Source organism: Tubulanus polymorphus, chromosome 6 (genome assembly GCF_964204645.1).
Source record: "Tubulanus polymorphus chromosome 6, tnTubPoly1.2, whole genome shotgun sequence".
In the NCBI taxonomy this organism is placed as follows: Eukaryota; Metazoa; Nemertea; class Palaeonemertea; order Tubulaniformes; family Tubulanidae; genus Tubulanus; species Tubulanus polymorphus.
Genome location: NC_134030.1, coordinates 6,190,447 through 6,214,863, shown reverse-complemented (window position 1 = coordinate 6,214,863; position 24,417 = coordinate 6,190,447). Strand labels below are relative to the sequence as shown.

Genomic DNA, 24,417 nt, shown 5'->3' with positions numbered 1-24,417 from the left:
AGTGCTACTTTTCAGCGGTACGGTATTGAAAAAGTCGGTCTCATAACGTGACGGACATCTTAGAAAAATAGCGAATTTTCCTGACGTTCCGATGAAAAGAGAAGTTAAACCAATAAATCAAAAATAGCATACCATATTCTAGTTCTCCGTACAACAATACTACAACACCATCAGCAATCATTTCCTTTCGTATTCCGTGACACGGTTGGTCGCACGTCCTGACTTGTAATACACTGTACAAAAAGAAAATACACAAAAATTATTCTTACAGATTTTATTTCAGCAACAGATGCGCATCGGGGAGAGGTGAGATACGTACGTCTGGTGCAGATTCCTCAGACGCTGTATTTCCGTCCCGAACTGATGTAGGCTAATCCTAGAATGTGCACCTAGCGCCTAACAAGTTTACGATACAAACCTCAAACTGAACGCCTGAAATAAACAATTGAATTTCGTTTAAAGATTTCATTCTTCATTTCGTCGTATGCGGCGAAAGCACTGAATTATTTTCCCAAAATTGTAGGTATTTTTACGAACATCCGATTTTTGCGATCAATTTCACGATCGACGTTTTTAAGAACACAATTTTCCGATCGATTTCCGCCATCGACCAACTCGCTCGGCAAGCGATTTGATTTCCAAGACGGCCGCACCGGGTAGTTAATACCATCTTTTTCTAAACGTCGCCATATTTATGTCATGTGATCAGCCCAAAACCATCGTCATTTTCACGAACATCTCATTCGATCGCACAATCGGAGCAAATCATTCACGGAATCGATTGTAAAAATCGGATACTCGTAAAAACGCCTTAGACAACTTCGGATACGAGTACTTTATATTTTCAAGTAACGGTACCACACCACAGTCAAAACCATTTTCCAAAGAAGTTTTTGGCTTTTATATTAGCTTATCGTGCTTACCTCTAAAAATTCCTTTGTCGGCCATTGCCGTGTTATAGTGATAACCAGCGGTAGGTAAGCGATGAACCTAGTCTAGTACTGGTACCCCGGGCCTAGCCATTGTTCCCTAAACAGTTGTACTGTAGGGGAAACAGTAACAACTGGTAGACTATCGATGAACCAACCTTAAATCTTAGGATCTGAAAAACAAAATGTCGAATTAAAAAAAAAATCTTGAATCAATAGAATCATCCAACTTCAATCATCGGATTTAAGATCTAGGACAAATTCAACAACTAAATACAGCGGGTATACTGAACACATTTTCTTACCTCTTTAATTTCGAAACCCATTTTTTGTACCTGCGTCGAACTCCGTTCTCTTATAAATTGTATCGACCCTAGTGATCAGAGACCAATTTGGAAATTTAGAAAAAAATTCAACAATCAAAAATTTTATCACAAAAATCCAATCCCTGAGATATTCATCAGAGAAACGAAAAAAATTTCATTCATCTGAAGATGAAAAACTTCGAAACTGGCAGAAAAATCATTAAATCATCAACTACGGGTTTTGCTTATTTCCCTTGAAATCTTTTTGACATCGTGATTCCAAAAAAAAACAAATCTGTGGATGAATCCCAAAAAATTTTGATCCCTATAAACTTTTTTTTAGATATTTCTTTTTCCCACATTCATGGAACCTGTTTTTGAGATTGCAATAAGCCCAAACTTACCAGTTTGAATGTGGTTGCCCTGAAGAAGCTAATTACTATATTACTATTAGCAGGCAGGTAGTAGTAGACTAATAAGTTCATTTTATTTTTATTGATAATTATAGAAAACAGCACCAGCAGCACCAATCTTCTGAGTTGAGAGTCGACGTCGGCATGCTTTGAAATGACCAGTGGAAAATTACCAGCAGGAATCGGTACACTGGTTCCAGTTGAATGACTATAGTTCGACTTCTCTGTACAACGATACAATACAACACAATCCACTCCATATTTGCATAATCGCACCTTTCATATTCCGTGACGTAGACTGGTCGCCTGTCGAATTCTGCGCCACCTGCATTCGCAGTCGTCAGAATAGGTATAGACCGGCAACCAGTCTATCCGTGACGCAGTCATCAGTCACCGCATCCTCGCTTGCCAGGGGCCGGTATCACCCCGAACTCGCTTCCACAAGTTCGGCGAACAGCTTTAGCGTAGTGGGTTCGAATCCCTTGACGGGTGAAGATGACCGGTAACCGGTCTTCACAAGAGTAATGCAAACTTCAATACTGTATATTACGGAAGCCACTTGGTGTCACATCGGGTACGAGATAATTTTTCCACAATTTCGACTTAAATTCGACATAATAAGTCGAATCAAGTCGAATTACTTATTATGTCGAATTTCGACTTAGTTTAGTCCGTGGAACCATTGGAAATGCATAATACCAAAAATGCGTATGTATTTTTGATGATGCAAACAGAATTTAAATGCACACTTTGGGTACGTAACACGCCCCTTACAAAAGTGAGTTGTAATAACTCAAAAAATATCAGTAAACGATTCCATTACACTATTCTAAGAATATTTATCTTAGTAAATACGTTTTTTTTTCAAATTCATAACGACTAGCCAACACGTGCAATAAATCAGTCTTTATAAGACTATCGAACGATTCCCAACCGGAATTTTCCACAAACAACCCCACTTTTTCGGTGGCCATTTTCGCAACAATAATTTCACAGAAAGTTAACGGGACTGAGCACCAGTTTAGCACATTTAACAACGGTTGCGAAACCCGGAGAATATACGAAATTCTCATATCCGCACTTTCGGTGGCCCAATTTTCGCAACAATAATTCACAAGTTACTTAACGGGGCCCCGGACAGGGGCTGAGCAAAGGAGTACCGACTAGCACAGTCCCTTAAACGTAGGCTGTCCGACCCGTTGAACAATTCTTCGCTAATTTTCTCATCTTTCCTGACACTTTTCCGGACGAGCCCCATTTCTGTTACTGTTTCTGTTACGGTCAAGACGAGAAGCGATTTCCATGCAGAAATAACCGACGACGAGAAACTTCTACATATTCGGTTTATTTAGCAACGGGGAAAACAGTTTATTCTTTCGTTCATCACAATTGAAATTTTAGAAAACGATAACGATTGACGAAAAACATTTTATAAATAACCAATAGAATATGACTGCTAACTTTCTTCTCAAATATTGGGCCAAACGTGATCATTTACACATTTGCATGGGACGGTTCAGTTGCACAGTTCTGAGACAGTTACATTCGAAATTTAGAAAAATCATTTCTATCGATAAAGCCAATAAACACAAATGTCAACTCAGAACTGTGGAACAGCGGGGGCCGCTGGTCTAGAGTCAGATACCCAGAATTAAGAGCACTGTTTGACTGATTTATTCAATTGATCGACTGCGCATGATATAGCTTGTATAGCGGGGCAATCCTCCAGTAATTTAGCAAGTCTAAGAGCTTCTTCAAATGCCTCAACAGCAGGTCCGTAATCCTGTAATCTAACTGAAAAATTATAATATAATATATGTATACAAAGTACCTGGCAAATACATTTTCTAAGGAAATCTCATGCAATTTCTAAGACGGAGTATTTCTATTTTATTTCCTGGCTTTTCAACTAAAAATACTGGTAATGGTAAAGAAGTTTGAATAATATTCACCATGACTTTGAGCGAGAAGAACCCAAGCGTTCATGCACCATACGTTATCGCCGGCCTCCCGTGCTGATAGCAAAGCCTTTTCGCCGTAGGTTTTAGCGCTGTCGAAATCCTTCAGTTCCAAATAACAGCGGCCTAATTCATGGCTGATCCAAGCCTGTTCAAGACTACCCTTCACAAGCGGTTTCTTCTCTTCCCATCTTTAAGTCAAATCATATAGAGAGAGATTATACATGTGTATATGGGGTAGTTCCTGAGCAAAGAAAAAGATTCTCTAGTGAGTATTACAGAAAGTGGTCGACAATGTTGAGAAAATCGCCGACGGAAACTCAACAGGATTCTGAGTTTGTATTTTCTTATGAAATAGGTATTTCAACGCGTAAAAGAGTAGGAAATTGTAAATATAAATCATATATTGAAAATTCTGGATTTTGGGGTAAGCTCATACATGTAGTATCAATCAGTAACTATAGACAATTCAATAATTTTGCCAACGTATTATTCAAATGTATTTGTGAAGCTTTAGCTTTGCATATGCTTTGTGTTTTTGCGCCCAGGGCTAGAGCCAGTGGACTCTTTTTACGTATTACCCTTTAATGAAACGGTTGTCCTAGGAGACTTACACAGTAATAGCTTGTTCAAATTGACCACATCTGGCGAAAACGCGTCCAATATTGTCTAAACTACGAGATAGTCCTTCTTCGCAGCAGCTTTATCATATAGAAAATAACAAAAACATATAAGTTTCTTTAGGACCACTTCACGCGTAAGGGCGAATAAAAACTAAAAAACTTCCGATATTTACATTTGTGACGATATTTCTCTGTCTCGTCTGTGATGAAATAAAGCCAGTTTAAAGTTATCCATCTCCAGATAAGCGTTACCGATCAAACTGTGTAGATTAGCCCTGATCTCCGGTAGACGAGGACACTGAGACAGGGTCCAACTACCAGCCGTTTTCAGACAAGCACGAGCCCGTTTCAGCGCCTCGCTGGGCTGGTGCATTTCCAAAGCTATGATACAGAAAAATCCCGTTTAAGGAAACCCCGAAGCTGCAAAAAAGTTTGAAAACCACAGATAATCGAACCTTGATCGATACGTTCTATTTCTGTAATAGCGTAACATTGATGTGAGCCTGGTACTGTAAACTGCCTTCTCTGATCCTGTCGTTCAAATCTCCGAGCGTAGATCGGTTTCTGTTGTCTCCAAAATTCCGTTCTCGAATCCAAATAACGAAGTCCGTCTTTGATCGCCTCTTGTATTTTACCATCGTAATCTCCTTTGACAATACTAACTGTAAACGAATATTAAAAGTTCCCGCCAGCTGAGGAGCAGAGGCGAATCTAGGAAAATTGGAGGGCCGGGGTCCACACAAAAATGCATTTCTTGGATAAAGCAGCCATGTCTGGTGACTTTTTTAAAAAAGAAATGAACAAAAAAAGATGCGATTTCCAATAGGATAAGTGTCAAATCTGTAGGTCAAGTATCTATTTCTGGTTGAAGAAACGGCAACCTTAGTGAAAAGACGTAGGTTCGGATCCCCGTGACCACCCCAATCCGCTGAATGCTTAGTTCATCCGGAAGTTCGTTTTAACTCTGATACGGGAGTTGGCTTACCCTTGCTGGTCTCGCTCAGTAGTTTTTCTAGAAACAGTTTATCACCGTACATTTCACCCAGCAATGTTTCGACAGTTTTCTGGTTTTCGGCTGGTTTCACATCTCGACCGGTTGTTGACCGATGCCGACTGGTTGTATTAGCTCTACTATTATGATGGGAGCGCATCGCTGACGCGTAAACAGCGAAACTCCGAGCATTGTCGTTCTAAATCAAAAAGGGCCATTCGAAATAATTTTTTTAGATAACAAGTTGTCCCTACCTACGTGCCAAGACTTGTCAAGAAATCTTCATTATTTGACACGAGAGCTTTTTATCAATACGGTATTTTTGATGGAATTACCTTGTGCTGTTTATAAAAAGAAAGATCGCCATCTTTCGTAAGTTTCAGTTTTTGCGGGCAGCCGCATGCGTTAGTGATCGCTTCTTGCGCCTTTTGTATTCCGAGTCTAAATTCGCTGAGTTCTGGACGCAGTTTGTGGCCCCGATGATAGAATACTAACGCCAACTCAAATTCACCCATACTATACAATACTTCAGCTTTCTGGTATAAACCCTGAAGTCATAGAATATCAATCACTGAATATCAAGACAGGTGGAATATACTATTTCCGTGGATATCAATATGATGACTGATTAGCTGATCTAGGGACCATAGCAGGATGTGCCGAAACGTCTAATAATAGTTAGGGTAGATTCTAGTCAGTAACCTGTCTGTGGTTTAGTTTCACGATCGGATATTTTCACAAACTACATATACGTTGGTATAAGCCGATCCGATTATAAAAAGCTTACCACCAACGATTAGGTAACTAACTATTAGGTAGATTCCAGAGATGTGAAACTACAACGTTTTCAAATTTACATCAACAAGTTGAATTTCTGAATTCTCGAGATACTGAATAAGATTAAAAAATGAAAATTCAGAGTTACTTTATGATAAGTTTTATTTTCGCCGCATAACGATTCCTCTGCGTCGGATAATGCCTTTTCAACTTCTCCAATTTGGAGCCAGCATTTCGATCTGGCCACCAAACACTCGCGATCCAGTGGCTTGAATTCTAAAGCCTAAAAATTATTGATTTATTGAAAGAATCTCTGAATTTATTATTGATCTTTTAAACAGTACTGCAAAGTTGGCATTGTTGATGGGTTTCTCCCTTCTTTATTTAATAAGATTTACGAAAGGGGTCCTCATTGCCAGTTGCAATAAAAACCTACCGTTGTATAACTTTGAGCGGCTTTTTCGTAATCTCTGTGCTGATATAAAGACTCTCCTTCGGCGAAATAGCCTTGAAAGTTGCCGCGAATAGAGGCATCATCGCTTGAATCGATTTCGTCGTACATCATCATCATCATCGCCATTTTCAAAAATGCAGACGCTCGAATTCCCCGCGCTCAGCCGTCAGCCACGTCCGTTCCGCTCCGAGTGTGTCCGAGGCCAGTTCCGCCGTTTTCCCAGTGCTTGATTCACAGCTTGGGTTGCTAATGTAAACAATCTAGGCTAATTTGACAGTTCGAGAATATATTTATTGTTTAATACCACGGCATAAATCAGGTCAGTGGAATATTCAGATAAATCGGAATTGTTAAATTTAGTAGGTATCGAGTCGAAATAGTAGGCCTATGTGCAAATAGAAATAGTGTTAATGTGCAGCGCCTTGATTTTGATTTAGGCTAGGCTAATGAATTTCATCATTTTATTAGAAATCCTTAACTAACAACAGTCAATGACAATGTCGATATACGACATCATTTTTGCAATCAATTTTTAAACTTTTTTAGTTTATCAAAATGGCACCAAAAACATGTGAGTCGGTGCCTTCAACTGCCAGTTCTTTACATGAATCTGAGCTGGAGATTTTGATGCAAGAATTTCCTGATGTAAAATGTTACTGTGAACTCTGCGATTGCGGGTAAGTCTTCTCTACATTTTGATGAATGGAGGTGGAAATCTTCTCATTGCGAGTACTGGAATAATTTATCAGATGCAATTTCTAATTGTAGTCGTCACATTCATCATAAAGATTGCCAAAAAGGACGTCAAACTCTACCGAAACTTCCACCAGGAGAGATTCCACTGACTGATTATCAGTCAACATTCCATGCTAAACCTCAGAAACCACGATCTAGCAAACGTCCTCCTCCAACCCCTCATTTTCTACCGCCCCCTGGTGATTACAATACGAATCAAAGAAAAGATTATAAGGGTCACGATGTCAATGAACACAAGAGACCGGAAGGTTTCCAAAAGGTTTGTTTCATTTTTAGATTAGGGCCTACAGTATCTTAAACATCATTTTACCAATCCCTGGATTTCTGTTGAAATTGATTGTCTGCATACGGTACTCATGAATAAAAATGAAATATCTTCTAGGAGCAAAAATACACACCTCCAAAGGTGAAATTTGATGGCACAACATTTTATCAACAAACCTACACTCCGAAAGAGCAGGAGCCTGAACATTACGTCGTTCAAAAAGGAGCTCACAGAGGGCGGCGCAAGTATGTGAACATATAGGATTGATATGTTTGGATAATACTCCAATAACCTTTTTTCATGAGTTTGCTGTTTTTGTTTTGCTAGGAGGACACCAGGATTATTTGACGATCGAACTACGAATAAAGAAACCTTCAAAACCTGGACACCACCAATCAATTATAGATATGGGGATTTACCAACTTTTACAGGTAAAGAAGAAATTCTGAAAAAATCAATTTTGAAAATTTAAAAGAAGGTATGATGAACAACAATTTGATGGCGTCTTTAGGTTCAATACTGTATCCAGACCGCACTCGGGTACCGAAAACAGAAATGCAACAATCCTTTCCAGGGGCATATGCTCCTAAACCAGAAATGATGAAAATGAAAGATGGAAACCTAAAGATCGAAGGTGAGTCTAATAAATCTGCTTCCCGATACAACGATTTTCAATCAACTAATTTCTCATATGTTGTCTACAACATCAGGTTCTCTGGATATGTTAACTACACATCGAGACACGTATAAGGATATACCCGACGGTGCTCAGAGAGCCGAACGTATTTACCAGAAGAGCGAACTGGGAATAGGAAATCGTGGTAAATTCATGGGTCAAACCCAGCAGATGTACGATTTTCCGGACTATACGCAGCACTACCCGCTCAGACCCGATATGGCTATACCAGCGCCTACAACTATTGATCTACGATTTAACAGAAAGTAAATAATATATAATCATCTAATGAAAGCCAAATTCTGTATTGAATTTCTTTCATTCAATAATCTAACTCTGTTCTTCTTCACTTAAGATCTTATTTGGAAACTGAACAGATGAATCAATATCAAGGATATGATGTCGCAGTTCACAAACGACCCCCAGCAGCAAAGTTAGGCGATTATACTTATGAACCACCAACAGTTCCAATGGATGGAGTCACTTGGCAACGTGTAAGCAAATCCCCGAAACCCTGAAAATATCTTTTCTTTAAAAATGCGAGGGAATTTTGTAAAAAAAAGCCAAAAGTCAGGGAAATTTTAGATTGCGTATAAAATCAAACAATTTTACCAGATCAAGTTAGGGAAAACAATGTGCATGTCATGGAAAAAGCAAGTCAAATAAAAGTAGCCACCCTGGATGTCTCCACCTAATACAATTCTCTATTTTCAGGCTGTATATACACCGAAAGATTTGAGCGATGCGCAAAACAATCGAGCACTACCACCGCGTCAAGCGATACGAGGAAAAGCAGGAAACTTCGAGAAGAATACGCACTACATGGAGCAGTTTAAAGCATATAAACCTGAACAGAGATACAGGTTGGGCGATTTCCACGAGGCTTATAAATACGCCGTAATGCCCAAGATCGATAAACTAGCCGAAGTAACATCGACTACTCATCGCACGTACACCGTTCCGCAGAACGCCGAAATTCGCGAAAGTTTCAAACCGGAAGCGAAACCAATCGCGAGTAAAGGTAAACACGATTTCACGACGATTCACCAGGCCGATTATCAACCGCTGAAAGTGAATCTGTGTCGCGCGCAAGTTTTCCTGCTTCAACAACAGATTAAGCAACGTCGAGCCGAACGTAAGAAAGCTCGAGAAGAGGCGAGAAAAGCTAAATTAGACACCGGTTGTCACTTAGTTACTGCTACTTTATAGAGCTAAGTACGAATATGGTAGACATCATGGCTTTTCTCGCAGTAGTTAGAACTAATCAAAGCGAGGTGGAACAGAAGGAACTGCGCAGGGTGGATTCTACTGTCATTGACGATAACAATCTGGAATAAATGCTTCTAATTCTCCGTAGAAATGTCTTTTTCCATTTTGGCTTGAAAACTAAATATCTCAAATATTAAGGCTTTTGGTAATAGAAAAAGCATAATACATGTATTGTAAATATAGAATGAATCTCTTGTTTTGCTACTAGAGTCTATTTGTTAAACTGTGATAACTATCAAATACCAAGCCTTTATTCTTTCTATGAATGTGTATTTCTGAATCTCTATCCAGTTAAAGGCAGGCTCAAATCTCTTATTTTGTGGTTGACAATCATATTTCAAAAATCTTTTCGAAGAAGAAAATCTACTATACAGAATTTTCTTCTTGCCGTTTGGAATTTGAGCCTACTGTTAATAAACATACATATATATATATTCCACAATGCTTAACCATAATAAACCAACATGCTTTGTATATACATGTACTACAAAATTGAGATTAATTATAATGTGCCATTATTTGATAATCCGATCATTAGTCTAATTCAAACAATTTTCATTAAGGATTATTTCATAAATAGCAGCACATTCAAATATGCAAACTGTAGGCATTTTTTGTTTTGTCCCGTTTTCCTGTATATATTTTGTTGAAATGTTACTTTTATTTTTTGTTTAGTTTTGTTGTAAATTTTTATTATTCATCCAGAAATATATGTTCTTAAATGTTTTTACAAAAACATTACCAAGTAACAATGTTAATGGTTGTTCTTATTTGTGTCAAAGCTATATTGTGATAATTATAGAAGTTTGTTACTACCTTATTTGGGTGATATTTTAATTTCTATACATTTTGAAGTGTACATTACATAGATATAGCTACAAGGATTTATTTGTAATTTGATATATTGTACTTTTCAATTATTTTTGAGTTTGCAATTTACGGTGAAATATATTTTGGTGATAGATTTTAGCGTTATCTTAGTTATCTAAAGGATTCTGGTTCCACAATGAGTTGTCAGGAGAATGTCAACATCATTTTCATCAGTCATGTCTTAATACCACTATTAACCAGCTTGGAGCTGAATGGTACTAAAGACCTAGAAACTAAATGAAATAACTCTTAGTTGGAATTATCAAAATATATTTATTCATTGTATCGATAAGCAAAATAGATATTTATACTAAATGCAAAATAATGAAAAGCACTTTTATTTACCTATTTTCTCTATGGATCCAACCCTAATAATCTACACTAACCAGCAGTTTAAAATAATTCGCCTTTTCTCTGTATTCAGAAGACATTTAATACTAAATTGACTCGGCCAATTCACACTTAATAAAATTCAGTTGGTTCAACATAAACATGCTTACTGAACAGTTAAAAAAATAAACACTTGAACTCAGGACAGGACTCTGTATAACTCTTGAATCAATTCAACACACCATAAACTGTGTGATTGGCCTGAGGCAGGACAGGGATTGACTTAAAAAATTGATAATTTTCTTAATTTATTAAAACATAGTTTGTAAGTCATTTAAGGTAAAATTTCGAAACTAACCAATATCGGAAGCACTTTTCCGGGCAGAACCTCTACAAACTACAAACTTTCTAAGTATGTCATCTTCAAATACATTCGAGACAATTGCAACAGTTCTGAGAATATCTAACCACATCAAAGGCAATGATGAACGGAAAATGATTAATAAAGAGAAAAACAAATATACATAACAATAACAGCAGTGAAAATCTATGCTAATCTCGGAAACTCTTCTGGTAAAAGAACTAGTTTACGACATGTCGGGCAGGTTTTCTGTTCTTTGAGCCACTTATCCAAACACTATAAAATAGAGAGGAAAATCTCATATAACTCAATGAACACAGTATCGATTTAATAGTAGTCACTATTGCACGATTATATACTTACAAACTTATGAAAGAGATGTCCACATTCCAGTTGTCTAGTGTTATGACGATGCATATCGTCATGACATATAACGCAAGGGTCGTCATCTTCAACATTCTACAACACATGACAAAAGATATTTTAGGGGAGTTTTTCGTACAACTCAGAATCGTTTTTTCACCTCAGGAATTTATTGAAACGTACCGGTTTATGAATAGCTTGATCGTTTTCTGTGACCAATCGCTCGACCGATGAGATAATCTGTTCAAGTTTCAAACCTTCTAAAGTTCCGCCGTTTGATACACGAACAATACTCAATAAGTTACTTACTTCAGCTCTGTAAAAAATTGTTAAATTATGATCACAACCAGTAAACTCAAACAGGCTGGCCACTTTAATCTGACTTGCTTTTTCCCTAACTTTTCTCTGACTATTTCCTAGATGTACACGTTGTTTTTACTGACTTGATCTGTTGAGAATGGAATCAATAAACACAGTCAAACTTTTCCCTGATTTTTAGCTTCTTTACAAAATTCCCTGACTTTTTTGAAGAAAATTTGCTGACTTTTCCCCGATTACCAGGTAAGTGGCTGAGATAACAAGCAAAATCGGGATTGAAAACGCACTTGGAATATTTCTGAAATCGTTTACCGATCGCCGCGACAATTCGGTCAAAGTTTCCTTTCTTTTGCATTGGTTGTTTTTTCGGCTGGTTTGGAAACATTAAGGACGCTGCTGACCCCGGGGGTGCAGATAATCCAGGGGGTGGTGCCGTCATAGCCGTAGCACCTGTCACCCGCACAGATGCGGCAACACCTGACGTTGTAGGCTGCCGGACTACAAACATAAAAACACGATAGATTAAAAGTTCAAACGCTGAATTCTAGAACTTGAAGAAAAGAAAATGTACTTGTATTAACCTGTATTCGGTTGAACTAGTCCTGAGTCCATTGTTGAATTAGATTTATCGCCACGGCGACGGCTACGACCATTCATCAATTTGGGTTGGATAGGTTGTGACGGAATTGGACTCGGTGAATTTGAACTATTCGCACTCGAAGACATTTCAATTCCTCCAGCTGCAGAGGGGGTTGGCTGAAATGGTGAAATATTGAAAGTGAAAGTTCTGTAATTTTACTTTAATAATCAGTGAATTAAAGTGATACAAACAGGGTCAGTGGCCACTTTTATTTTACTTCTTGCTTTATCCCAGACTATTCCTTGAAATGTACGTTGTTTTCCCTGACTCAATCCGCTAAGAATTCAACTAAATTCTAATTCTAACTAAAGAATTCTAATTAAAGAATTCTAATTAAAGAATTCAATTAACACGTCAAAAACGTAAGACATAGATTGGAAACTGTTTGATCATACGCGTGATATAGCAATTTTAACAAATTTCTGTGATATTTAGCTTCTTTTTTTTTTTTTTACAAAATTCGTTGAATTTTTTTAAGAGAAGAAAATTCTGTGATTCTCCAGGAAAGCGGCCATCCTGACTGACAAATGAAAAGGTTATTATTTCATTCTCACCATCAGAGGTGGCGTGGACCGGGATGATTCATCACTATCTGTAGGTAAACTGGGTGGAACTACACCACTTTGTTGGAATATATCGAGCTAGAAAAATAAATATATCATTTTCACAAAATTTTAACTCAGTCAACACTGAAAACTGCAAATCTGTGCAAATCTGTGCAAATCTGCTTACGTTTTTAGGAAGCAAACTAGGTTTTGGTGGTGGCAACGGGAGAATGTTTGCTTCGGGGAACATTGACAGATGAGCGCCGTTCTTAACAACATTTATCCATTCCGGAAACTTCAACTTAACAACAAGACAAAAACAGGTTCATACAAAATACAATATGCTGAGGATGCACAGGAGTTTTTTATGAGAGAATTTGACATTCAGAATCATAATACCTTTATAGTTGTATTGATAGTTTCAGCAATAATCTCTTTAGTTTCAGTCCACTGTCTTAAACAATCGAAAACTTCTGTTGGAACCTCACGCCTATACAGTTCATAGCTAAAATCAGACAATAACAATATCAATTGGCTTGAATTCTTCAATGTTCTTTACCTAAAAAACCGAACTCACTATTTCTGAAGATGACTAATAGAAACATTGAAAATAAACTACTAGCTCAATGAAATATTTTAAGACTTACTATAATTTTTTGTTGGTATTGTGGGATTCTTTTCTTATTATTGTCTCTACATGGATATAGTGTCTTATTAATGGTGATAAATCTAACTCACCATTCAATAATTTTTCTTATTTTGAGGATGTATCTCTCAGTGTCATGTAAACTGCGAGACAGGTTCTGAAAACCGATAGTTTTCCTCATTTCGAGCAACGCCACCTCGGCGTCTCTCGCGCGTTGTTGCTCACGAATGAAATCTACCATCATCCGAGTGTTTTCCTTCTGTTTGCATTCCTGGTCTTTCAACACGGCTTGGCTGAATGAAACAATAGAATACGGTGAAAAAAGGGAAATGACCTGGAATGATCACTTTTAAAGAAAGCGATGCACGTAAAATAATAATTACCACTGTCTCTTCAGATCTTCAAACTGCTGCTGTGTGCTTGAATTCAATGTACGCAACCTAAAAATCGGCATCAAAAATCAAATTACAAATGTTCACAGTTACAGTAAGTCCTGCTAGCTGTTATAAAACTACTTACACTTCCATTTCTACTAGCTGTTTATGATTCAGTTCTTCAAGCGCTATCGATTTCTTTTGTTCCTCCTTAAAGTTCAAAATCATTAGAGGTCTCATATAACAAATCAAACCATCGGACTAGAGCTATCACTAACCTGAAACCTGTCAACCAACTCCTTACTCTGCTTCTGCTGTAATATACTGTCAAACTGTAACGTCGAATACTGATTTAACAGTTCATTCAGTTGCCTTTTCAGAGCTTCTTTTTCGATATGATCGACCATTTCATCCGTCTGCACCGAGCATGAGACGTAGTCCACACTCGAGCCACCGCATTGAACAGACACCTCTGCTACACAGCTCGGAATAGCTTGTTCCGTATTGGTCAGCGAGGAACGTGATATATCATCGGAACTGACATCCAATGATGTTCTACCGCTACGATATAGATCACTACGTATTTGTTGTTCTATGTTCTCGCGTAAGTTCGGATTATTCAAAAATGTCGGACGTGTTTCGAGTTCAGCTGTCAACGATTCAGTTAAATCTCTGATATATTTCTCATCGCACTCGGTCTGTTGTACGTAGGCTGATTGTTCCGGAGTCATAAACGAATCCGACGTCAGAATTGGTTCTGTTTCAAATGCAGCTTCAGATTTCGATTTGGATTTAAGTTCACTATTGTTAATCTTATTCGGTTTAATTCCAAACAATAATCCACTGTCTTTAATCAAAGAGTTTCTGACTGGTGATGCAATTTCTGAGTGCGATGAATCCGAACAGATGGAGGAAGGTTTCTTAGGTTCTGTATTCTTGTTGTCGGATGGATTCTTCTTTTTCGACTTTTTATTACTTTTCATGGCACCAAACAGCAGTCCATTATCTGAAATTCCGCTAGAAGTTGACGCAGGACTAGCCGTCCGATTCATTCGTCCGCTGCCAATAACGTTTCTTTGAATTTCATCCTGTAAGTTACCAATATCCGGAGTCGACCAGACATCACTGTCTAGAACAACAACATCGTGATGAGATCCTCTTTTTCCTGATTGTGTCATCGTAGTATCACCTACCAGTGACTGACTAACATCTTTTTGAGACCGGGTAGATGGCGTATCAGCAGTTGACCAATTAGCAACGGGTGGCGGGAGGGTATAATCACTGTCTAGAACACCCAGAGGAGGAGGTAATGCGAAATCGTCCAAACCTATCCCGCCTAGATCACTCTTTGTAGATTGTTGTAAAGCAGATGGTGGTAAGGTAAAATCATCCAATTTACCAATGTCTGCGTAAGAATTAGAAACAGAAGAAGAAGCCACGTCTGAATAATGAAGTGTACTATCCACGATAGGAGCAGGAGTCGAACAAGGTTTCATATGAAGTTCTCCTGATGATGATCGAGCGCTTTGTTTTCCTTCACTCGTATCAGATTTTAAAGATGCTACACTATTACTGTGTGACCTAGACGCCATTAAATTACTTTCAGTTCGGGCAAAATTGTCATTCCAGAGGTAATGAACTGATGATGTCACATCGCCGTGATAACTAGCAGAAGACGTCATTGCATTACCATACTTCCGTTCGTTGGCGATTTTTCGACCTTGCATGGCATCTTTTACTAAACACAACACATCTTCAATCATGGCGAATTTCAAATTTTGCATCAGAAATTTCGCGATTCCTCCTTTATCCATGACAAGTTTTTTTGCTTCTTCGGGAAAGCACTCATTGACGAACTGTTGTAACTTCGGACTTGTTGCCACGATAGGACCATTCGCTGTGAAATAGTCGATGAAAAACCTACAAAAAAGACAACACCGAGGGAGGTCTAGAAGTGAGATACAAGAGGTTTTTACAAAAGCATTTAACAGGGTCCCTACAGATCAGTCATTCCTGAATATAAGGAATTTTAAAGGAGAAAATTTCATATTTCAAGGTAGCGCCTGCCTCACAAGTACAGTACTCATCCTAAATCGGTTCTTTTTATCTCCATAAACCATTAATTCTGTGGTTTTAGGCCCTATAAGCGTACATTTATCTTAGATATTACTTGTCTCTAATTCGGTAACCTCCTAATAGGGTAACAAAATGATCCTGGTTTCAACTGTACTGATTTAGGCATAGCCTAATGTACAACTTCTAAAGTATATAGTATTTCTCAACATTGAAGGAGTTTTAAAGCAGTTTCTGCAATTTTTTTCTCAAATTAAAGGAGTTTCAAGCACCTTCAAAAACATTTTCCATTTAGAAGTTTTTAAGGAATTGAGGAGTGAAAGGGACCCTGTTTTAAGAATAGCACTGACTTACGTGTAAATGTTTTCTTTAATCGCTCGATTGGTTTCAGTTTCACTCAACTCAGTTGTTGACGACGCTAGAGACTGTTCATCCGGGAAATTAGGTTGATTCCCGTCACCAGCTCCGCTTAGATTCGGTCTCTCCGGCAAAACCTGTTCGATCGTAATCGTCTTTTTCGATTTATCTTTCTTCTTTTTCTTCGATTTGCTGCTGCCTTGTTTCGCAGACGATCGAAATAGAACGTCATCTGCGTCAACGTCTTTTTTCAGTAACGTCATCGGTTCGTCGATCAGCAACTTGTCATCATCTCCCGGTAGACTTATTGATTCTTCTGCTAATGATTCAACATCGCCGCCTCCGCCTGCCACAGCTTCCTTCCCGACTTTCTCTAGTGTTGATAACAACTCATCATCGCAATTGATAGATTTTGCTGCATCTCCGTGGTTCCTTGCTTCTTCTTTTTTCTGTTTTTTCAGTAGTTTCTTTGCCGCCTGTTTATCAATTCTCTTTTTACTAAAAACCGTGAAAAATGTTCATATAAGAAAACTTCTGTGCATCTCTGAAGAAGCTAGAATGTTAATGCTGCAATGAGGCAAGCCCTTATTTGAAAAGTTCAAGCGTTTGTGCTGCAATAAGGGGAAAGCCTTACAAAGGATTTATGAAGTAAGAGCGAATAATCACCTTGATACCTGCATCTTGAATTTTCTTTTAGAAGTTGTAGTTTGTTTAAGAGGTGGATTTGCGCACTGCTCTTTAAGTCTATTCCACTGGCGATCAGCATCGCAGTAAGCAACTCTAACTATTACTCCTTGACAATCGGGAGTTAAACATTCGCGCAGCAAGAAATCTTTGTCGGTAGGTTTATCTGGCAGCAGACGGCGCATACATCTCCAACAGTTCGTATGATAGTCTATCGTGCACTTATAGTTACATGTTACATGAACAAAACCCTAGAACATGAAAAGAATGAAATATAATTATCGTATTCTCATCAACTGGGTCCACAGGGAAGCAAGGAATTCAGTCTCTCACATTGAAATCTGGGTCTGTAAAATACATATTCGAGTTTCCTGCACAGTCGCAGTAACGACAAATAGCGTCAGGTGGCGCTGGATACTGGCATTCATTATATAAGGTCAGTAATCTTTCTTGTAAAATTCCTGGTTTAGTCTCTTCGATGACGTGTTTAGTTCCAGGCCAGTTACGAATTGAAATTTTCTCTAAACGTTTCAAAAGTCTTAATCCTTTCTTCAACGGGTCTAACGCGTCGAAGAATCTGAAAAATATGAATTCATCTTTAGTTATTCCCTTACACCTGGCAATGATCTCTAGCGAGAGTTTGAAACGTTGTGTACTTTGATTTTACCGGTAGTATCACTTTTAGTTTTTTCAACATTGTATTTACTGGTAGTGTGTTTTAAAGTTATTATTGATTCTCCACGTCAGAGCGTAGAGGCTATTTTAATTGTGTGGTAGTTACCTGTTTAGTTTTCGATATCCCCGACCAATGCCGTAATAAGCCAATGGAAAATATATATCTTTATATTCAGAGATTATATTTTTAAAACCTTGTATACCATCTTTATAGTACTGCAATGAAAAAATTCGACATTTGTTTATTGATTTGAGCAACTCGATAGGAATTCCAAAATATCGTCTAGTCCAATTCAACTTACGTGAATTTCACCAATACCTATGGCAGATGTACTCAATGAATATTTCACTATCATGACATCCATTTGTAATAATTTGTAGAACTACGAATAGAAGACAACCGAAAATCAGTAAAAATGAGAGGATAGTTGGTTGACGATGCAATCTAGGTTTAACAAACTTATAGACCTGTATCCAGTTCAACTCATGAGTTAAAATTTCACCTCTAACTCCAAACTGCGGTACATGTTACACATTTTTTCATTTGGGTAAAATTTTCATAGTTCATCACGAGAGTCCACTGTTTACCTGATATGAATCTTGAGCAATCATTTCTAACGCCTTAGTAAACGATGCATAGGCCGATTGATTTCTCTGTTCCAATAATGCTAAACTTCCTTCTTTCAGATATTCATTAAACAAATGCCGTCTTTCCTCTTCAGGCAATAATTTCACGACCGGCTCAGGAGGAGGTTTTTCAGTTGACTCTTTCTTTTTCGGTTTGTCAACATTTTGGTTTATATCGTTCTGTAAAATAAAGGCATCATTACAGCAGTTGATTCAGAGAGAACATTTTCAGCACACAAACAATGGCCAAAAATCTCAGGCTCATGCAAAGATATCTGAACTGCATCTAATTTTTTCTGAAATAGATCTTTTTACAAGACCCCAACAGGGTTCATAGTAGTCTGGCTGAGGCAAAATTAAGCACTTTGAAGCACTCTCATAGGGTAAACAAGGATTTGGGATGCTGAAAGTAAACCCTTTTGGACTTTTTTTGTGACAAGTAAGCACTTTTTAGGAGGCTTACTGAATTTTCGAGTACTTTGAACTGAGTCGAATTTCTGTGTGCTCTCAATGACTTACTATTTTCATAGACGGTTGAAATTTAGGCCGTTGATTGTTATAACTGTCTCTGTGGTGTCGCGATTGGGTTTTGTTGCCGCAACGATTTTCCTTGTTCCTATCGCTGTTGTCATCAATATCAATACACTCGACATCAAAATCATCATCGCTTACGAGATTCGGCGGTTCTTCATCATCGGAAACGTCACTCACCGCAGCCTGTTTAACGTTGCCCAGTGAATCTTCATCGCTGTCTGATATCAACTCAGGGACATCATCATCTTCTTCGTCGCTAAAAGATACGGTAAGCGGCTGATGATTAAATCAGGGACCATACAGATCAGTCATTGTTAAATTTTCAAGTATTTTATGTTTTGAAGTTATTAAGCAATTAAGGAGTCATAGGGGACCCGTAAATAAAGCTGACATTAAAATCACTAAGACAAGAAACACTCTTTTACCTTGATCCAGTCGCAACGTCATCATCTTTATTTTTGCTGCCTGTAAGCAAAATGAAAATATCTCACAAAACTGGATATACGGGAAAAAACCTAATACCACAAATACAAAAATTAACTGAAATCTTTTTCCTTATTTTCAAACACAAAATATTTTATAGAGATTCACTAAAACTTATACAGAAATTGAATTTTCTTATTATAAGAAAAACGTACTATTCTCACCGATATCGATGCCAATTTTCAGTAGTTTTTCGCGAGTGTAATCCTCTGAAAACAATGAATAGAAAATAATTTCTAAGCTCATATTAGCTATAAAACATATTTAACTAAAATACAGTAGCTTGAAGAGAAGTATGGATTGATTTACGGTATAAGTTAATTTTTAAGTAGTGATGACACAATAGAAACCATGTATATAGCGAATGAGAGGAATTGAAATAATATTGCTACTAAGGTAAAACTACCAACCTTTACATTTTTCTTTATTGATAAAGGCTTTCAGTTTTTCTAGCTCTTGTAAATCGGACAGAGAAATTCCAGATTTTTCCATGTCTCTACTTCTTATAGTGAAACGAGACACGGCTTCCTCGTTGACTTTCAACGCTAAATCAAATCGTTTTAATTTCACCAATGCCTGGCAATATCGATAAACACCCTACGAAAAAAGATATGCATCGTATATCGGCCTTCCTAAGGGATCAATAAACTCAAGGGTCTTTAGGTAATTTGACGGTATATACAGTGGAACCTCGTTACCACGTCCTTGGATTTTAACGATTTATTGGTTATTGCAAACCTAGAATTTTGTCCCAAATAGGAAAATTTCACTCATTTCATACTGGATATAACGAACTCTTCACCAAGTCCTGAGAGTATACTGCGTGTACTATGAGCTCACGTGAACCATCAGGGGTCGCGACAGCGATTCACCACTGACACTAAGGTTCTCAATGAAACAAACATATTTTCTGGTCCCCCGAAGTTCGTTGTTAAGAGGTTCCACTGTAATTTGCAGAGAATCTTTTTGAAAACTTTAGGGGTCCATTTTCGTGTAATTGTCATCCATACCACTTTGATCACACATCATTAACAGAAGAATCTCATTGAAAACATAATTCTCTTCCGGCATCTTGAAATATCTCGTTTATTATAAACACTTTTCACTAACAGTTATATTTAGGTAACACTGATGAAATGTGCTATCACAAGATTTGAAATACTTTACTTACTTTAGTCCAGTAAGGGTTTAATGTAATACACCGGCGACCGTCGATAGAAGCTCGTAGTCCGTTGTTAATTCGTAAATAACACTGAGCTCGATTACCATAGTACGTGTAACTATATGGACTGTAACAATTCATAGAAAATATATCAGTTAAACTCAATAGATAATTTGCCCCTTGATCCACTGTTTGATCCATTTCTTTGTTACATTGACTGAAGTTACATTCACTATTGTATTATTTAAGCACCCCCTAGTTTGCTCCACTTTAGTGGTTATTATGCTGTACAGTCATTATCCCTAGTTTGTATCACATCTTATTGCTTAATTAGTCTCTTTGATCTGGATTATATAGATTTCTCATAATTTGTCACATAAGTATTCTATAAATGATCACTTTTAGGCTAATTTTGATTAGAGGGACTTATATTTTTTCATTCATCGAGTGGGATTTTTATATCATTGTTACAGGTATAACATGGACATTAGCGAAGAGTATTAGCAAATATAAAACAGCATCTAGGATATTGCGTTATTTTTTAAGACAGACAGTTGGAGGAAAGATGAGGAAATGGATCAATGCTGAAATCATGCTAATGAACTAACTTATCAATTAATTACCTTATTATAGCAGCATTAGTATAATGTTGGATCGCTTTATTATAGTTTCCCTCACGAAAAGCAGTGTTTCCTAATATATTCTCTGCTTGACTTTCCTAAAAAAAATGGTATTACCATAGAATTTGAAGAACTTGTGCGAACTATGCATACATCGTCTGCTACACCGAAATTACCTTTTCTTTTGATTCGAGTCGATGTCGAAATTCGGAGATGGAATCTTGATTTTTCCACGTTAAATTTGTGACGTGTTCCACATCTGAAAAAAAAGAAGAGATGATTAGATTTTTATCTAGAATTGTTGTATTTTTGAAAACTCACACTATTTGAATAAATCACAAAAGACTTACATAAATCAGCGATGAATAATCCACCAGTATATATCCGCTTGTTATCTGCATTTCTGTAACAAATAATGATGGTAGGCCTGTTATTCTGTTTAAGATTAATTCATAACTCAATAATTCCCAGTGCGTACATATTGATAGAAATATTCCAAAATAGAATAATGCAGCGAACTCTGCTTCACTTGTTATTAGTCAAGTTCAACTTAACAAGCGAGGCAGAGTTCTCATACAGGTTCATATCGCCAATTTAGTTCATGGAACAAGTTCAGATAATAGATTTCTGAAGCAAGTAAAGTTAGAATTTGATGTTGAATTCAATTCATTAATTGGCTTACTGTAACATCTCCATATCTTCTTTTGAAAACAGCTCGCCCTTCTTGGCAAATGACAATGCTTGTTCTATGTCGTCTACATCTTTCATCTGTGTAATCAATGAAATCACTCGCCTCAGATAGTCATGACGTTGTTTCTGTAATTGAATAGAAAAAGACTTTTGAATGCCTACATAGAATTCAAGTTATCAAAAGACTGGAAGATTAAAACATTCAGACTTGTTTTCTGGTACCATCCAATGGGCCATACCTTCATCTTATCATTCAAGGTTTTCATGATGATTTCTAACTCATTCAATGAGGCATCTTCTCGTTCATCAAACGCTTCATCTTCATAGTTATTCGATCTGAAACGGATGCAACTTTTCATTAACAAAGTAACGCATAAAAACTACTTCATGTAAAAGATTTGATTGAATGACTAGTGAAATAGTTTAAACAAGAATGATAAGTGGATGCCTGCTTTTAAGCACAGAAGTAAACCCAATACGTAAAACGAGACATGGCCTACCTGGGAAAAGGATAGTTTGTTTGAATCATCCAGTTCATGAATTTATTAGTGTGTAGACCGGAACCTAATCCACCTAATCCACAGATGAATGGACCGAACGCTAACTGCCGAATAACCTGTTCATGTTGTTCCATACGAACCTCACTGATACTAAACCATTTCTTAGCTGCATCATCAGCCCTCGCTTCTGTAACAACATTTACCAATAATATTTATCATTGTTGTGAGTAGTTGATGCCGATTTCAACCCATATAATAGGGCGATCATAGGCTTCTTTGTAATATATACTCATTCATCGAAGTAGTCCTGGAGTTTCGAGTTAACAGATCTTGAGAATTCCTTTCTTTGAAAGCAACATACTTATTTCCCCAAAAAATTGTCCCAATTCCATTATCTTCTTGTCTCCTAGGTTATATTCATTCCCAGTCCACAGGAAGGTGGTCCAATATTTTGGTTGATCGAGGTTTTATCAAAGTTAAGCCCATGATTGCCCAGTCTCATAGAATTTGTATACAATAATACAAACCGAAGCGATTTTTCTCATTCAATGCAACCCCCACACACTTTTGATCTACAAAATAAAATGATATTGACATTGTTGAAACTAAGGTATATACATACTACACGAGAATGATTGTTTGAACTTGAACTTATACTTATCACGCCATATATAACATTTTTTACTTAGGATTAGACATGCAATAAATTGACAAAACAAAACATTGACAAATGATGTTCAATAAACATGTTCCCCTTTGCTGGGACTCGAAACCCACGGCACTGCGCCTCCACGAATCATTGAAGTTACGAGGCCATCGAGGCTATCATTTTCAAATAACAAACGCGCCAGTGGGGTACCTGGAATGCTACTGTGGCAATCGAGGATTTCAATTATGGCAGGCAAGGATCCACCAGGTTTTAGCTAGCTAGTTACTCGGTTACCGCGCTTCAATTTCTTCTACATTTCAATTAAATTCTAGTCTACTTTTCTCATTAGTTATTCAATTTCTAATAAACTATAGGCCTACCATATACACTTATTAGGAACGTCAATCTTATAGGCCTATCTATTTGATGACTTATCTGACAACATTTCCATTTGGGAGCCTAAAAATCCAGTTCAAAACTAATCTTCAATATGTATAATTGAGTGTATTGTAGCGCCATTGTGCCGATACCCCATTTTAAAGCATTGCGCACGTTCAAGTCCCGGAGAATAACGCGTGGAACCACTGCTACCCTTGCTTGTTACAAACGATCGTCCGACAAATGATATTAACAGAATGAATAAAACTCAAAATTTTGGGCGCTCATTGGGAGAAAAAAGCATTTGAATACCAAATCGACAAACACAATGCAAATTTTTTGTTCTCGACTGATCAATATGTGTAAAAAGTTATCATAAATATCCCGCTTCATAAATTGAAATTTGTTGGATAACAATCTTTGACTTTGATAGTGGATATTTGGTATTTCACCAATGCGGCTTTATTCGTGTAAACGCTAGGGCCTAAGGGCTATTTTACCACAATGGCTATATATCATAATAATTATTTACTTAATACTTGGTCCTTGTTTTTTTGTATTTTAAGATTTTTTTTTTAATAAACAGTGTATTGATTCATGATTGATTCAGCAGATTGGACCTCAGTCCCGTTTTTCATCTTACCCGACTTTTGCATTTTCGTTCTGTCTGGTTCAATACCAAATAATGGGAATGCTTCCCCCAATTGTCAAATTGTCAATCAGTCTTCGTACGGGTATTTCCGTTTTCCTTTTCCTTGTGTTGCAAAAATCAAAAAACTGCGCATTCAATACAATAAAAAGCAAAGTTGTTTACTGACGATGTAATGATTTAAAGGGTATTGCCAACTCACGGTTTCGAATCCCTTGGGGTGAAGATGACGTTGGACTGTTTTTGGAAATACAGTTCGTACTTCGACCTGGCATTTTGTATAATTGTTGTTGAAACCATCGGCGAGATAAAAAAAATGTGATTGTGATACGATACAGTCAGACCCATAGAGTACTACGATTCAAAAAGCCGCCATTTTTCTACCCAAAACCGTGCTAGCCATCTAACAAAACATTGGCTTTCAACCTTTCGAAAGCCAATTAATCGACTTGATTTACTTGAAAGATTATCAT

The 24,417-nt window shown here is 37.3% G+C and overlaps 3 protein-coding genes across 4 annotated transcripts; 1 reads left to right on the top strand and 2 right to left on the bottom strand.

The window, feature by feature from the left end:
- Positions 1-3,298: 3,298 nt before the first annotated feature.
- On the bottom strand, positions 3,299-6,576 carry LOC141907274 (outer dynein arm-docking complex subunit 4-like). The gene is made up of 9 exons (XM_074796874.1): positions 6,433-6,576; positions 6,145-6,279; positions 5,555-5,767; positions 5,214-5,418; positions 4,684-4,890; positions 4,402-4,609; positions 4,220-4,306; positions 3,600-3,796; positions 3,299-3,441 (listed from the first exon to the last, which is right to left on the bottom strand). Exons 1-9 carry the CDS (start codon positions 6,574-6,576, stop codon positions 3,299-3,301), a joined length of 1,539 nt encoding a protein of 512 aa, XP_074652975.1.
- A 150-nt stretch (positions 6,577-6,726) lies between these two features.
- Positions 6,727-10,018, top strand: LOC141907391 (uncharacterized). Its single transcript, XM_074797012.1, has 9 exons — positions 6,727-6,769; positions 6,997-7,127; positions 7,219-7,465; positions 7,589-7,716; positions 7,799-7,902; positions 7,983-8,105; positions 8,182-8,413; positions 8,503-8,641; positions 8,862-10,018. Exons 2-9 carry the CDS (start codon positions 7,006-7,008, stop codon positions 9,354-9,356), a joined length of 1,590 nt encoding a protein of 529 aa, XP_074653113.1. The 5' UTR covers positions 6,727-6,769; positions 6,997-7,005; the 3' UTR covers positions 9,357-10,018.
- A 590-nt stretch (positions 10,019-10,608) lies between these two features.
- LOC141906928 (uncharacterized) lies at positions 10,609-24,045 on the bottom strand. Of its 2 annotated transcripts, XM_074796424.1 has the most exons (31): positions 23,939-24,045; positions 22,796-22,840; positions 22,269-22,455; positions 22,008-22,104; positions 21,761-21,894; positions 21,429-21,481; positions 21,255-21,337; positions 21,082-21,176; positions 20,468-20,585; positions 19,707-19,893; positions 19,452-19,505; positions 19,239-19,278; positions 18,799-19,069; positions 18,241-18,459; positions 17,955-18,035; positions 17,759-17,868; positions 17,311-17,554; positions 16,960-17,228; positions 16,291-16,791; positions 14,142-15,783; positions 14,009-14,073; positions 13,873-13,929; positions 13,582-13,782; positions 13,243-13,348; positions 13,031-13,144; positions 12,853-12,939; positions 12,240-12,414; positions 11,946-12,156; positions 11,524-11,656; positions 11,341-11,436; positions 10,609-11,253 (listed from the first exon to the last, which is right to left on the bottom strand). In XM_074796424.1, the coding sequence occupies exons 1-31, from the start codon at positions 23,949-23,951 to the stop codon at positions 11,164-11,166; spliced, it is 5,778 nt and encodes a 1,925-aa protein (XP_074652525.1). In that variant the 5' UTR covers positions 23,952-24,045; the 3' UTR covers positions 10,609-11,163. The 2 variants fall into 2 exon arrangements, with proteins under 2 accessions (XP_074652525.1, XP_074652526.1); XM_074796425.1 differs by lacking the exons at positions 10,609-11,253; positions 11,341-11,436 and having other exon boundaries at positions 11,530-11,656; positions 11,971-12,156.
- Between the last annotated feature and the right edge of the window lie 372 nt (positions 24,046-24,417).